Genomic DNA, 16,828 nt, shown 5'->3' with positions numbered 1-16,828 from the left:
CTTCCTAATGTGCTGTAAAAAAAAAGTGGAGGGGGTTTTCCCCCTTAATCCTGTCCTGCTTTATGTATGATCTACTCAGAGCACCGCATGAATATTTCCTACAGCCCAGAACCACACAGACAGCTGTGCAAATTGTGTCTATGCAGCTTTTGGTAAAACAAAAAAAAATAGGAGACAAAGAAAACTGTACCTCATGGTCATATGAGAGGATGTGTATCAAAAGTGTAATATTGTAATTTAAACACACACACACATACACACACACACACACACACACACACAGACAATATGGGAATAGTGACTACTTTGTTGAAGCAAAGTTTCTTTTGAGGAACATATTTATACCCTGCTTCAGTTCTCTGGTTTTCAGGCCATAAATGATTGGGTCCAAGAAAGGAGGAAAAATTAAAACAGACACTCCAAGAGCTCTTCTCAGAAACGGAGACACATTCTCAATGCGATGAGAAATTAACGTAAAGGCTGTGTTTATTTGTAAAAGTAGAAAAACAGCTAAATGTGTACCACAGGTCTGAATCGCTTTTTTCCTGGCATCTATGTGATTAGTCATCACACATGTGCGTAAAATCTGTACATATGTGTACATAATAATCAACAGTGGACCACCCATGAGAAGAAACATGGTAGCTATTCCATAATAGTTGTTCACCCTGATGTCTTGACAGATTAATTTCATTAATGATGGATTATTACAGTAAATGTCTGCTATATTTGTCCTGCAAAATTTGAACCGTGCAACTAAAATAAACAGTGGAAGCATCATTGAAAAGTTAATGAACCATATTAGAACAGTAATTTTAATTAAGTTTGGGGAGCTCATGATAGTGTTATACTTTAGTGGAAAACATATAGCAACATATCTGTCATATGCCATCGCACTCAAGACCAGCAGGTTTCCTGTTCCATAGAAATGGATGAAGAAAGCTTGAGTAATACATGCAGGAGATGAAATCAATCTGTTCTGTGACACAACGCTGAACACAAAGTGAGGAAAAAAAGCAGTTGCACCCACTATGTCACTAATGGGTAGGTTGAACAGAAGGATAAACATAGGTTTATGTAGCTTTTTATTCACAGCTATTGTTGCTAATACCAATACATTGCAAAAAACAATAAATAGATAGGCTAGTGTTCCAAAAACAAAAGCTGGATAAATGTGTGTAGAAGGTAAACCCAAAACTGCAAGCATAAGTAAGCCCTCTGAAGATGAATTCCCAAACATAATGATACAGTCTTTACTAAAATATTTTGTCCACTTACTTATTGCAGACCGGTCTTCACCTGAAAGAAATGTTTTATGAACAAGCTGTTTAAAGATTAACTGCTATGCACTGATACATGTGGGTTCTTACCTGTTGCAGTATGATGTTTTATTGTCACCTACTGTATTGTGACAAGACTTTGTTTTATAAGTAGACAATTATTACCCTTGAGGTGTAGGCGTGAGTCCACAGAGAAGCACGAACCAGCTTCCAATTTGTGTTTGTGACACAGAAACCAACTCTACATTTAAGATTAGTTTTCAAACTTTTCTTTTTTTTTGAGAAAGCAATTAGCAAATAGTTAGAGCTTGCTATGGTGACATAATCACATTTAACACTGTTCAGCTTTGTGTCTCATAGGCAGATATCCCTGGACCAAACTCACTGTGTTTGTTGGTTTCTCTTCCTTGTCACCACAGACCCTAACCGGTCGACGCAGACATCCAGCCTAAATCAGCTTCTGCAGGAGTTTTTTTCTTCCTGTTAACCTGGAGTTTTCTTCTCCTTTGTTGCCTTGTGTTTGCACAGTAAAACGATTGCATAAAAGGGAAGATCCAACAGTATCTGATGGACTTTTTAATTATATTATTTATTTCTATAACCTGGCATTACATATGTTTAGAATTTGACTCAAGTTGAATGACCTGTTGTTCATGTGAGGGAAGAGTAGACTGGGAGATTGACAGGTGGATCACCAGCAGTGATGTGCTACATCAGTCTATCATGGTGGAAAAAGGAACAAAGTAAAAATGTGAAGCTCTCGATTTACTATTCAATCTGTTGTGCAACAAAGGGAGTCCTGGATCAGTTATTAGAAAGTTATTAATAATTTACTTACGATAGTTATTACAATTAATAATAAATATTATCAAAATAAATTATCAAAATGAATAAATCCAAACAGGGCACCACCTGAATTATGAGGAAATAATAACTAAACAGCACAATCAGTCTCAAAGTAGCTGTTATTCTATGCGTGCAAGCCTGTTGCCAGGGTTGATGCTATAGAGTAACAGTGAAGGAAGGAGTCCAAGCACAGGCCTTTGACACCAGCAAATGTAACACATATGTGCAAAATAAACACAAACAACTTATCTCATTCAAATGAATCAGAATTCATTTACACAAGTGTTAAAAGATAACGAAATCACACTTTGGATGAAGTTTCTGATACTTAAACTACACATAAGCAAACAACTAACTAAACATTAAACACAAACTTCAGATTATATACTGTACGTGTGTGTTTGTGTGTGTCACGATGGCTGTTCATACACGTGGTGGGGCAAAAGAAATATGGCTGATGGAGTCACATGGTGATTGAGTCTCGCGTGATTCAAAATGGCAGACGAGATTTCGTCTCATCCAGTGAGATGAACAAAAGAACTCAGAGGCCTTATGGCCAAGATAAGACTGTGCGTGTGGGTGCTGGGGTTAGTAGGAGAAAAGGAGGGGAATAGAGAAGAAATTAAAACCCAAGACACTAGGATAACTTCTCCCCATCAGAAAACCAAGCTCGTCTGATGTTTCCCACACAGAGATGCACCAATGCGAAACTGACTTCACATGTGCGCTCTGGTCATTCAACTGGGAAATAAGGAAGGGCTTTGTTTTCTGTTGTGGAAGAACATGTCATCAATATCCAGCAAAATGGATGCAGCAATAGACAAACGATAAAATAAACAAACACGCTTAAGCTAATAAACCCAGTTGTGACGGGATCAGCTGTTCGGCTCACAGCGTAAAACTAAACTAGTTAAATGTTTTAACTATGTTTCTCTGCCCAGACACAACGCAGTTTGTTATGTGGATATTTGTAAGTGATGAAAAAGGTGGTTTTGTCTGGCAGGCCAGTGTTCCTTGGTGAACAGCTGGATGGTTACGCTCCACAGGTGATCCTGGTTTAAGAGCGTCTCTCTCTCTCCTGCTCTCCTCGTCTCCATGTGGATGAGGGGATGCAGCATTGGCACCGCAGCTGGACCTCCTTCAGCTCCAGGTCGGTCCGAAGGCGTTCACGTCATCAGGGCATGCAAGAGTCCCTCGTTCTGCTCATCTGGAGATCGCTGCACTTATTGCAGCACTGCAGACTGTGGTTGCCATTTCCAGGCCAACAGACGCTTCTTAGGCACGATATTGGTGAAGGCTGGCCCATAGCTATTAGCTTTTCATGCTAAAGTAGGAGCTGTGGTCTTCTTCATAGCTCATAGAGAACTTCATGGGAGAGTGGACAGGGCTTGAGAGAGAAGAGAGAGAAGAGAGAGAAGAGAGGAGGGAGCCAGCTCTTTATAGCCGGGCCTGGGCTCCGCAGAATCTCTGGGTTCATGAGATAGCGTAAAAAGCTCAATCATCCATAGGGGGCTCAGAGTAGCGCCGCTGCTCCAACATAAGAGCACCCAGGTGAGGTTCATCTGGTTAGGATGCCTCCTGGACGACTTGTTGGTAAGGTTTTCCCATCACGTCCCACTGGTAGAAAACCCCTGGTAGTAGACCTTGGGATCCTTCCAGATAAGCTGAATGAAGTGGCCAAGGAGAAAGAAAACTGGGCATCCCTGCTTAGGCCCCGTTTACACGGAGCAAAAACTGAGGCATTTTCATGCGTTTTGGCCGTTCGTTTACACGAAAACGGAGGTCAAAGCCCCCAAAAACGATCATTTCTGAAAACGCCGGCCAAAGTGGAGATTTTCAAAAACTCTGTTTTCACGTTTGCGTCTAAACAGAGGAAAACGGACGAAAACGGAGGAAAACAGAGGAAAACGGAGATTTAAGCTTCAGAACGTCACATTATGCACTAGAAACTCACCAGCGTCATGTGTGCGACCTGTGTTTACAATTAGTTTGGCCACCGTCAATATTTTCTTGTATTTTACCCGTTTTATATTCTAAAGTCACACTTAAAAGTAACTCCACTTCTCTGTCACTCCAAACGAAAGACTCTCGTTCCGTCTTGGAAGTAAAGCCTGAATTATGGTCCCGCGTTAAATCGACGCAGAGCCTACGGCGTAGGGTACGCGGCGAAGCGCGCCGTACGGTGTGCGTCGCTGCGTACCCTACGCCGTAGGCTCTGCGTTGGTGTAACGCGGAACCATAAATCAGCCTTAACTGGAAGTTACACGTGTCATTTGTTGATGTTTTTCCAGGATTCTGATTGGCTGGCATGACGTTAACAGCGTTTTCATGCGGGTCCGTGTAAACGAGGATATTTTTGAAAACGTAGAGGGGAAAATATCAGTTTTTGTAAATACCCGGCTACGTGTAAATGTGGCCTTAGGTTACTGTCCTATTAACTCAAACTGGACTTACTGAATAGGATTGAATTTTCAGAGCCTTATCTAGTTTGTGTGTAAAATGCCTTCATACAACTTTGACGTGAATTGGTGGAATAAAAATAAACTTTTTTTTTTCAAGAAAGAAACCTCCCCTGTTTTAATTGCCACATCATCACGGTGCCTAAATTATCATAGGAGTTATGTTTTTGGAGGCAATTTCCCACCGTGGTGTATTTCAAGATAAACTGATGCGGTAGGATAAGCCAGACTAAGAGCGATTCAAATGAACTGGATAAATCAAAACATGGAGCACCATGTTTCTTGCCCAGGCAGGGGTTACAGGAGTCCCACAGTGGAGCCAAACTTGGTGAAGGGACTTGTTTGCTAGCACCTGTTGTCCTGGCCTTTGTCCATAAGGTTTTGTTGGTTTTAGCCAAACAAAAATCCTAGATCCAGAACCTATGTGGAGGACCATACAAGTTGGGTAAAATGTGGTCCCACGCTGCTGCGTAAAATAGATATTTTGTATATGTCCATATAAATTTGATATTCTTGGTGTTGGACATCACATCCAATCAAACAATGTGGACATAAGCTTATGCTACATAAACTGACCAACATCAGCCAGTTCATGCCATTTGTGTTTCACTAATGACACTAAACACTGAGGTCTGACTATTTGACAACAAAGTTGGGATGATATGGAAAATGCAATTAAAATAGAGTGATTCCAACATTTACTGGAACAAAAAACAAAAGTGAAAGACAAATTATTTCAAACTAGAAAATCCTTTATTACTATCTGAAGGAAAATTAATTGTTGCAGTTGCTTTCATGACTTAAGACTCAAAACACTGGCTTGAGGAAGTACTGGCCCATTTAAAGCTATAGAGAAATTGAACTACTGAAAGGCTATGCTAAGACATCTTATAACATGTGGAAGCCATTTTACTATTTCAATGAACCCTCTATGCCTGCACAAGGTAACCCTGGCCTTTAACCATCTACCTTCCCGTCCCATTTGATGTAGTAGTAAGGTTTACTATTGTGTTTTTTTCTTTTCTCTTCTTCTGTTTTTGCATATGGTTGTACATGTGATGTAAAGTCTGTAATTTTAACATTTGTACTTCACCATCCAAAAAAAAAATTCTATGAAAATATTTGAATATCCATGACTTAAGTCTCTTCAGAGATTTATTGTAAAGATATATTGCTGTTGGACATAAAGAATCTCTTGAGCGGTCTGTGTTGCAGCCGATCTGAAGAAGCCTCTGACTATGGACACTGTTGGTCTTCAACCTAAGCCCACAATAAACACCAAAATGAATGGCAAGATTGTACTGTGGCCCCTGATCTGGAATTGTATGTTAATGTACTACAATGTGTTTCTACAAACCTGCACAAGTGACACATGATGAACTTTAACTGTTTCAGAATATTGGGATTTTATTTTGTCACACACACGCACACGCACACGCACACGCACACGCTCACGCACACTTGGAATCGTTTAAATTGTTACAGGGTAAACTTACACCATTTATATACCTACAGTATGTATTGTTGTACTTAACACAGTCCACTGTACATACCAAGTGAAAATTCAAAAAAACTGAATAAAAAGCAACTAAAACTATAACAAGAATATTGTCATTATTTATATAAAATGGACAGAGCACCAAGTTTTCATCATGTTATTCATAACTGCATCTTAAACATCCTTGGCTCACTATGTTCTGTTAAATTACATCACAACTTACACCTAGTCAGTCTATGCAAAATTAAAACTAATATCTTAATTACATCTCAGATGTGGAGAAAGATTTCCTGTGACTGGGTAATTTAGAGGAAGAAGATAACATTTTCACACAAGTAGCAAAAAGAAAAAAAATTATTTGGTAAACTTTTCTTAAATCTTTAAGTTCTTGTTATTAGTACGATTCATTGTCTATTCCATATTTTTACTGGAATATATCTGAGGACTTTCATCATTTTTTTTACATGATTTAGTTGATTTTTGACCCAAAAATTAATCAATACCAGCGCTGTAATGTCAGTGAAAACTTCATAACGATACTCTGTTCTTCAAGATTCTCAGGAGAGTGTTTCGTATTTCACTTGTGTAAAGACCGTACACAATTGGATTTAGAAGTGGCGGTACCAGAAATATCAGCATACCCATGATCTTTTGCAAGTCAGTGGAGACATTTTTGAACCGATGAGATAAAATTGTGAAAGTTCCTGTAATCTCAAAAATAAAAAGTATAAGCAGCTGTGCAACACAAGTGTTGATGGCCTTTTTCCTCTCTTCTGATTTACTTGCACCCATACAAGTAATCAGGATTTTAATGTAGGAATATGCCTGAATGGACACACTTACAGCTTGCATGACAGCCGTGTTAAACAGTCCTATGATATTATTGACTGTCGTGTCGCCACATGTGAGCTTCAGGAGAGATGGGTTATCACAAAACACATTTCTAATAACAGATCTGCAGCGAGGGAGCCTTGTCTGCAAAGAGAAAAGTGACAAGATCAAAACAAAGTCCAGACCCCAGACTAGAGAGATGATCAAAATAACTGTTCTCAGAGTCATAAAAGAGCTGTAACGCAATGGCATGCAGATGGCAATGTAACGATCAAAAGACATTGCTGCAAGGATAAATAAAATTCCACCTCCGTACATATGCAGCAGGAATCCTTGTAAAACACAGAGAGGATAGTAAACTTTATGTGTTTCTGTAACAATATCTGAAAGTACTTTGGGTAACATTGCAGTTATGCCGATCAGATCATTGAGGGGAAGACTGAACAGGATAAAATACATGGGCTTGTGAAGGTTCTTCTTCAGTATGATTAAAGTCAGTAGGATCAGATTGCAGGACATTCCAGACAAGTAAATCACAATACCGAGAAAAAATATGGGATACTTTCCTCTAGGTGGAATAAAAAATGGGTCCAGGGTTAAATGAGAACTGAATCCAGATGATTTGTTTTCCATTTTCACTCAAATCACTACACAAAAAGCGCTCATGAAAATCCGTCATTGTCAGAGGCAGTGACAGGTGGGGTGAGTCCGCAGCAATCGCATTTAAATCAATACATCGTTCTTGTAGTTTGGCTGCTTGGACTGCTGCAACCAGCTCTGCCCGTCTGGCTTTATTACATCTCCGCTGTTGATTTCTCTTCATTTTTCCTCTGGGATTATGAATTGCGTTGCTAGGACAAACACACAACTGGATACCTAAAATGTGTTTTCAGGTTTTACAGGAACACGATTGTGAAAGTTTTTATGTTTTTTTGTTTGGTATATTTTTTTATTTATTGAAAATGAATTACTAGAGTAGGAAATCTAGTAATCTAGAAACTACAAAATAATAATGTAGAAATCTAGTAATCTAGTAAGTGTGAAATCAGATTAATTAGCTAGTAAACACTAGACTTTAAAATATTTGTGCTTTCAAACTTGGAAAAAAAAACAGCCCAGATTGTTTTTAAAAGAAAGTTGATTCATTTATTTAGTGATTTATTAAGATTGATACATGATTAATAAGTGGCTGTGCTCCATGGCTGCAGGGAGGCCAGTTCAGAACATGGACTGTTCCCATCAAAGCCATGTTTTTGTAATGGATCTAGTATTTGGTTTAGCACTGTTGTTCTGAAGGATACAAGGCCTATCCTGAGAAAGATCTTGTCTGGATGGGAACATGTGTTGCATTAAAATTGCAATATCCCGTTCATATCCCTGTCCAGATATGCAACATATTACAAGGCATTAATACACCCCTTTCATCTGTAGTCCGGTCCCTCTCAATTGGTTAACGGTCCCTCTCATCTGTAGTCCGGAGAACACAGTGTTCATGGTTTCCAAAGAGAATTTCAGATTTTGTCTGACCACAGGACAGTTTTCCATTTTTCTTCAGTCCATTTTAAATACGTATGCATTGGTCTAGCGAAGTGCATAGTGTTTCTAGGTCACATTGCATGAGAGAGCTTTAGCAGATGGCATGGGAAGGCATGTGTTCTTAGATAGTGATTTCTAGTATTGCCCCTGAGCCCCTTCAGTGATTTCCACAATAAAATCATGACAGCCTATAATGGAGCATGACCTCCAATACAAATTTTTGCCATCATCCCTTGCTATTCTCTTCAATATTCTGCATATGATGAAAGATTAAAAGTCTTCATAATTTTACTCTAAGGAACATTTATCTGTAACTGTTCCAGAATTTATCTATTTATTTTTCAGACTGGTGAAACTCTTCCTGCCTTCACTTCTGAGAGAGAGTGTGTCTAGGATGTGCTTTTCATACATAATTCTGTCACTAACTTGCTGCAAGATGTTTTTCCTGCTAGTCCTGTTTACTTTTCCGGCCTTGAGTTGCACAGGTTCCAACATTTTGAGGTGAGTTGTTCTCATCAACTTTAAAATTTTAATATTTTGCATAAAATTGTACAAAGTCAGACTTTTGAAGAAAAAAATGTTTATGTTCTATCGTGAATTACATATGGCTACTGAAATTACTTTGTCTGTTTTCATGTACATTACATACAGTACCCCAAGCACTTAATGGCTTTGAATAAAGCTCCATACCTGCACTGGCACTTTTCAAAACTTAATCATCAACTGATTTTATCTTATTTTATCTATTGTTCTTATTTCTTTCTTTTTTGTTTAGATTTTAAATCGTGCTTTTCATTTATGTTTTAATGCCTTTTTAAAGTACTTTGAATCACCTTGTTGAATTGTGCTGTATAAATAAACTTGCCTTGCCTTATATGACTAAGAATCGATTACAACAGAGGGAACTAATGAATGGGAAACAGATAAAGCGGAAACAGGACAGAAAACAACAATAGACAGCTGACAAAAAAGACAGCAGCAAGTTAAACCTATAACTGTTTGATGTGAGTCTGTATATTTAGGACATTTGAAGACCAGCTGTAATGAAGCAGGGGTGGTAGGGATGGAGAGCAGGTTATTGTATACCCTTAAGCACTGCTCACCTCAGAGCACCCTTGAAATTTGTTCATGACAGGTATTTTATCCATGAAATAACAAAGGAAGTCATTTACATTTTTGAGGAAGGCAAGGATTAATTTAAAACTAAACAAATGTCCTAGTTGTTCTGTTATTACACTTGCCTGTTCTGTCTTGCAAAAGATCCTTCAAAACAAATCCTACTTTTCATGAGTACCGGTAACACTTTTTTTTTGCATAAAAACATGTATTTCTTACAGAAGCATAGAACTGGCACCATCTTTAGAGAAAATTTAGAGTTATATCACATTATAATGTGAAATGTTAATTCCCTAACAATGTATATTTTATATTTGTACCAGGCGCAGCACCAGGGTGTTGTGACTTGTGATTGGTCCAGACTTCACAAGATTTATTTTCATAAAAAGGAAATATTTTTAGTTTACATTTTGAATCCAAATGTTAATTCCACTAATCAAAATAATACAAAATTAGATATTCAAAAAATAAATGTAAAAATTCTGTCTGTCGATCAGGGTGGGCCAATAGTAGGAGTGGGTGGACCTAGCCCCATCAGGCCCACTCCTAACGCTGCGGTAGATTTGTACAATATCTTATCACATTATTATGTTTGATTAATATATCATTACGTTATTACTCCTGTGCAGGGTCACGGGGGTCCGCTGGAGTCTATCCCAGCCACATATACAGACAAACAGGACCAAACCAGGAATCATCAATTAACCTAGTATGCATGTTTTTGGACTGTGGGAGGAAGCCGGAGTACCTGGAGGAAACCCACGCAAGCACGGGGAGAACATGCAAACACAGAAAGACTCCTGCCGGGCCTGGGAGTCGAACCGGGAACCTTCTTGCTGTAAGGCAACAAGTGCTAACCAATAAGCCACCGTGCTGCCTTGTTCAAACGTGATACAGTGATAACATATTGTACAAACTTGAAAAAGAAATTGTTTATACAATAAATTAATATCGTAATAATGACAGTATTTTTCTTTCACTGATGTGGCAGCAAAATCTGTACAGAACTTGAATCTTTCACCATATACTGTAAATGTATATTGTGAAAAGATCCCAGGAATGAAGAAATCTCCCTACATGAAGGCCAAGAAAAACCAAAATTGCAAAAGCAAGTGTCTTTGAATGTATCAAAAGGTACACCAATGCTTATGTCATGGCTGACTTACACAGTGTAGTGCTTCAACTGTCCCAGAAGAGTATTTGAAATGTCTTTTCCTGAGAGCTGGTTGGTTATTTTATTATATAACTCATTCTACAGAACCTGGACCAGCTTCAGATACAGAAAGCTTGTGCTTGACTCATAAAGAGGAGAATCAGATTATCACAGATATCCTGTTGAGCAATTGAACTTGTGTAGTAAGCCAGAATGGACCTTTTGCAAAGCTGCAAAATATACAATATTCAGTTCTTTGAAAAACAAAACAAAACAAAGTATGCATTGGTCTTTTTGTGAAATCTATGATTTCACAAAAAGGTGAAAAAAATGCCTAATTCAGCTTTCATGTGTATACGTTTTTGGCAATGTAATTTTTGATTTGTTTGTATTTTCCTAATAAAAATAGTTTTTAAAATAAAGATATTGCAGTTCAAAAGAGGTTAAACAGATTAACAAGTAGTAGATTAAAGTTTTTGTTGTTTTTTGAAAACTTTTCTGTGAGTGATATTTGTAACCAAATACACTTCCAAAAGGAAGAATTACATAAGCCAGGAGTCTCATTACTTTGTCAAAACATTCTTATTAATGAGCTCCTTTGAGATGTGATTCAGTGATTGTTATTAACAGTTTCACATCGTAATTAATCCCCGGACAAATGGCAAATCTCCAGTCGATGATGAATGTTGTTCATCAATACCCCTGGCAGGCATATACGTGTTTCAAATGTTTATACGAAAACGCAACTGACATGAAAACTGTTAAACATTTGATTTAACTTTCATCACAGTGTCATTAATCAAATATTTCAACTTTTTAACCTAGCTTCTTTATACTTTTTTGTAAGATTTTATTTTTCTGATAATGCTTTTATAAAATATTGACGGTATTATCTAAATAGTCTATATTAAAACATTTGTATTGAATATTTATAAAGCAATTGTTCAGCCTTACCAGAATTGCTTGTTCTAACTGAAAACTACTACCTGAAAAAGAGCAAAGATCATGGTGGTCATAAGAGTCCAGTAAAGCAGTTTTCATACACACAGAGGACCAGTTAGAACACCAGGACATTAGGAAGGACTAATGATCTCACCCCAGAGAAATGGACATGATGGACCCTTAAGCTGAGCTGATAATTGTTTTGATCTTCTAATTATACTGTGCTCATTCCTTAGATCAGCTTTTCTTTGTAAGTTTGCAAGTTCTTTTGGTGTTTTTATGGAAACCTTAACAAATATACTTCCAGGGAGTTTTGCTGATGCGAGTCTTCGGTTTCTGTAATGTACACACGAAGAAAAAAATCACATCAAAGAATTTTTTCTATGCTCCTTTTTGTTTTCAAGAAATTTTACATGACCGAGGTTTACACTGATATGCGTTAGTTACTGTAGAAAAGAAACAGTCAGTGAATGAAATAAAAGTATTTAGTTTCTTTGTATGGATTTTCTTTTCTTTTTTTTTGTTTAATTTGTTGTCTCAAAATAATGCAAGTCAGCAACAGGACTGCTGGTTATAGGGTTGCCACCTTTCAGAAATAGAAATAAAGGACGCCCCAATTTCAGCAGCGCAGGAGCCAAAAGAAAGCCCCAAAACTTCTAAACTGCATAAAAATGTGTTTATTTTATATGAAAAAACGTGTTCTTTAATAGCATTGAACTTGCATGACTGTACAGACAGCCAACCATATAGCAGCTGAAATAGCCTCCTATACTGTATGTCCACATCAGCCAAGGTGTAGAATATTGCTTCAGGTGAAGAATATGGTGTAAAAGTTAACTTATTTCAATAATTCAACTAGAATATGGTGTAAAGGTTAACTTATTTCAATAATTCAACTAAAATATGATGTAAAAGTTAATCTATTTCAATAATTCAACTAGAATTTGGTGTAAAAGTTAATCTATTTCAATAATTCAACTTAAAAGGTGAAACTAATATATTACCTAGTCTTATTACATGCAAAGCATGATATTTTGAACCTTTATTTGTTATAATTTTGATGATGGAATTGTTTATTGATTTCATAACATATTCTCTAATTTATTTTTTATTTGGGGTTTTCATAAACTGTGAGCCATAATCAGAGAGCAGCGTCTTGCTGGTGCAGGTAACTGCTGCACGCAGTGACGGACACTGGCTGATTTATGGTTCCGCGTTGCACCAACGCAGAGTTTATGGGGTAGGATACGTGGGGACGCGAACGTACGGTGCGCGTCGCACGCGTACCCATCGCCATAGCCATGCCGTCGATTTAACGCGGAACCATAAATCAGGCTTAACGCGGGCGCATTGTCAGTTTTCTTTTCTACTTTTCAACTGAGCACGCAAACACAAACTGAGGGTGCAATGCTTGCTTATGCACCATCGTAGAACCGGGCCTGGCATAATATGTGTCCGTATTGGTTCAATACGGAACTTTTAATTCCCAATTCCCAACCCCTACCTGGAGGTGAAGCCCGAGTCCTCCCCGCAGCGCTGTCTGGCACATAGAAAGATCTGGGCACAGACGGAGCAGGTCCTGTTCTCCCGCCACAAACATTTTGCTGGCCTTAATGTTTCCTGTGTTTTATTTTGTTATTATTGATCAATTTAGTGTTGATGTGTGTGTGTGACAGACGTGTGTATGGGGCGTTAATGAAAATACGGGACAAATCGCGTCCCGTATTAGTTCAATACGGTACGCAATATTTTTTTCTCAAATAAAGGACGTTTCCGTATTATACGGGACGGGTGGCAACCCTAGCTGGTTAGCATCTTTTTCTGGAGCTTATTTTGACAGCAGTGGTTGGAGCAGACTGTTGTGGAAAAATGTATTAACATCTCTGTATAATATGTTTTTCCCACTAGGTGAATCTCTGAACAATATTTACATCGCACAGACCATGATACATAAACTTCTAAAGTTATTACATCATAGCGCAGCATACAGTCACCACACAGCAACCATCACAGTCTTTTTTTTTTCTTTCTTTTCTGTTCTTTTGTGTTTATCTGAGATTTTAGTTTAGTCTTTGGCAGAACCAGTAAATGAAAAATGGAAGACTGTGAAGAAAGCTTGTGAAGGACACACTTACCCTCACACATACTCGTGCACAAAACAAATAAAAAAAATCTGTTGCAAGATTAAAATGCATTTATGTGACTTTAACATTTTGCCAAATCTATTACAAACCATTAATATATATGCATACTGTCACAGTCTGCTCATCTCCTGTCTGCTGGTATCACTCCACTCACCTGTCTCTGCTCCACTCTACCTGTTAGCCACGCCTCCTCCTCAGGCCAACTGTCCACACCTGTGATGGCCCTGGCTGCATTTAAGCCTGCTCCAGTCTTTGCTTCAGTGCCAGATTGTTCTTGTGTTATGCCTGATTTTCCAGTGGTTTCCCCGGACTGATCACCTCTTCCCCACCTTGCCTGTCCCCGACCCTTCTGTCTTCGACCTCAAGTTTCGCCTATTCCCTGCTGGTTACACACCTGCTCGGCTCTGTGGTTACACAGCTCACCACTGGACATTTCTGCCAGCTAGGTAATCCACCAGTTGTGCGCTTTGCCATCAGTCAGCGACACCAGGCTCACTCCTTCTCTGATCTTGCAGAAGATCACTGTGAGCCAAGACGTTTCACCCTGCCACTGTATAAAGTAAACTGTTAAAGACTGCAGTGAATAATAAGTCATTACAGACCCCTCTGCCTGTGGTGCTTTTGGGTCCTCACCATACCCGTGACACATACAGTTGTAAAAAGAATAAAAAAATTGTAAATTCAATTTAAAAAGAATGGAAAAACCTACCACGGTCAAGATCTTCCCAGATTAAAAGGAAAAAAGAGAATTTAAAATCCCTAAAACTGAAATTTCTGGATATATTTTTTTTTAAACGATTTCTATAGCTGAATATTAAAAACCTTATCACTTCCATACACAACTGAAGTACAAAACTAAAGTATCTGTAGTTTATTATCTATTCCAATCTACTATATTCCAAAGGGAAGTAATATAGCATACTTTTCTTTTTTTTCCACTTTACTCCATTTATTGACAAATTAGAGTAAAATTGTAAGTACTGCGAAAAAGCTCTCACACCTTATCTAAGAGGTTAAAGTGGCTAAAAAATGATTTTAAGCTGCAATAAAAAGGTCAAAAGAATTGTCTAAAGTTGCTAGATGTTTTATCCTTGCTAAAAACACCTACTGATATGGCTTTTGTCTGGTGAACTGCTGACTAGACCAGAGAAGGAAAATGAAAAAGTGACTTCTCTTGTGACTGTTGAGTTTGATGGATAGCATGTAAGGTTAACAACTCACTGCCCTGGAACTGTGAAGCCGGCCAACATTTCCAGATGTGATCTTTCCATTAATTTGAGGTTTTTACAGCAATCAGCAAGAAAACAACCCTTTGGCACCACATTGGACTCCCGGCCCGGGTTATCCCTCGCGACAACTTCAACGTCTTCCTCAATGACTCATGTCACCATAAAATAAATGTTGTTTTCTGACTGTTGAAACTTTTGACACAAAAGTAGGAGAACTTTAGAAGGTGTTTGTGTATTTTTGTTTGTTTTGTTCCTTTTTTTTTGGCTGTTTTGTTGATTTTTAAAAGGAGAAACCATATTAATTCAATTTAAATTCAGAAAACTTCATTAATACCCCAAAGGGCAATGAATTGTTGCAGAAGTCATGGTTTAAGTCTCTTCAAAGGATCATTGTATATCTTAGATATATATTTTCTGTCAATTTTGGATATATTTATTTGTAGTTGGAGTCAACAAGGTCCCATCTCACTGATTAGATTTTGATGTTTGTTTGTACGGACCAGTCTGAAGGAGTAGCCAGGTCCAAATCTGAGTCACTACATCTGCAAAAGAACACAATTCTTTTAAAAGAATCAGATTTGACACGAGTCTCATTTTTTTCCATTAAAGTTTCCCCTGTATTTCATATAATACAAGGAAACAAACGAATAATAATAATTAAAGCTGCAAGCAGCGATGAACGGGCCCTCCCACCCTTGTGCAAGTTCAGGCGTGCTGCAGTGGAAGTGCTTGTATGACTTGCATGTAGATTCTTCAGGCCTGGACATTTAGCGGATGACACCACCCACGACTCTCTATATCAAACCATTCAAAAGTTATGGCAGAAAGTAGGAACTATCAGATATGGACCAATCAGATGAAGGGGCGGGGCTAATTTGCAGCAATTATGGACAAGGGCTCAAAACTGAGTCCGATGACACCACCCACGAGTCTTTATGTCAAACCATTCAAAAGTTATTGCAGAAAATCGGAACTATCACATATCAACCAATCAGGAGAAGGGGCGGGGATAATTTGCACCAATTAAGGTGAAGGAGTCATAACCGAGTCAGATGACACCACCCACGACTCTGTATGTCCTACTATTCAAAAGTTATGGCAGAAAATAGGATCTATGAAATATCGACCAATCAGAAAAAGGGGCGGGGCTAATTCATGCCAATGAAGGTTAAATACACAAAACCGAGTTCGATGACACCACCCACGACTCTCTATGTCAAACCATTGAAAAGTTATAGTAAAAAATAGGGACTATCAAATATTGACCAATCAGAAGAAGGGGCGGGGCTAATTAAGGCTAATGAAGGTCAAGTACTCAATACCGAGTCAGATGACACCACCCATGACTCTTTATATCACACCATTCAAAAGTTATGGCAGAAAGTAGGAACTATTAAATATGGACCAACCAGATGAAGTGGGGCCGCGCTTTTTGGCATCTATTATCGCCACAGTAACGCTTTTGACTGAGAAAAGTAATGCGCGTCGTCGCAGGATGGAGATGATGTATAACACACCTGGGTCCACGTTACGGTTCGGGCCGTATTAACTGCCGAAGGAATGGCATAAATTGCGCCAAAATTACACGATTAATTCAAAATGGCCGACTTCCTGTTCAGTTTCGGCCAAGAGAATTTTCTTTAAGTTGCGACATGATACAGGTGTGTTTTCATGTACGTATGTCAAACCGTATTGTGGGGCTTGAGGCACAAAGTTTTCTAGGGGGCGCTGTTGAGCCATTTTGCCACGCCCATTAATGCAAACCATTAAATATCAAATTTTTCGCCAGGCCTG

The 16,828-nt window shown here is 38.4% G+C and overlaps 2 protein-coding genes across 2 annotated transcripts; both read right to left on the bottom strand.

Annotated features, from left to right (window-relative positions):
- Positions 1-301: 301 nt before the first annotated feature.
- Positions 302-1,240, bottom strand: LOC133442559 (olfactory receptor 52B2-like). The gene has a single exon (XM_061720565.1). It carries the CDS (start codon positions 1,238-1,240, stop codon positions 302-304), a length of 939 nt encoding a protein of 312 aa, XP_061576549.1.
- A 5,371-nt stretch (positions 1,241-6,611) lies between these two features.
- On the bottom strand, positions 6,612-7,547 carry LOC133442558 (olfactory receptor 52B2-like). Its single transcript, XM_061720564.1, has one exon. It carries the CDS (start codon positions 7,545-7,547, stop codon positions 6,612-6,614), a length of 936 nt encoding a protein of 311 aa, XP_061576548.1.
- Positions 7,548-16,828: the final 9,281 nt, after the last annotated feature.

The sequence above is a fragment of the Cololabis saira genome, chromosome 4 (genome assembly GCF_033807715.1).
Source record: "Cololabis saira isolate AMF1-May2022 chromosome 4, fColSai1.1, whole genome shotgun sequence".
In the NCBI taxonomy this organism is placed as follows: Eukaryota; Metazoa; Chordata; class Actinopteri; order Beloniformes; family Belonidae; genus Cololabis; species Cololabis saira.
Note: the sequence above shows the minus strand (reverse complement) of the source record. Positions and strands in the feature narration are given on the sequence as shown.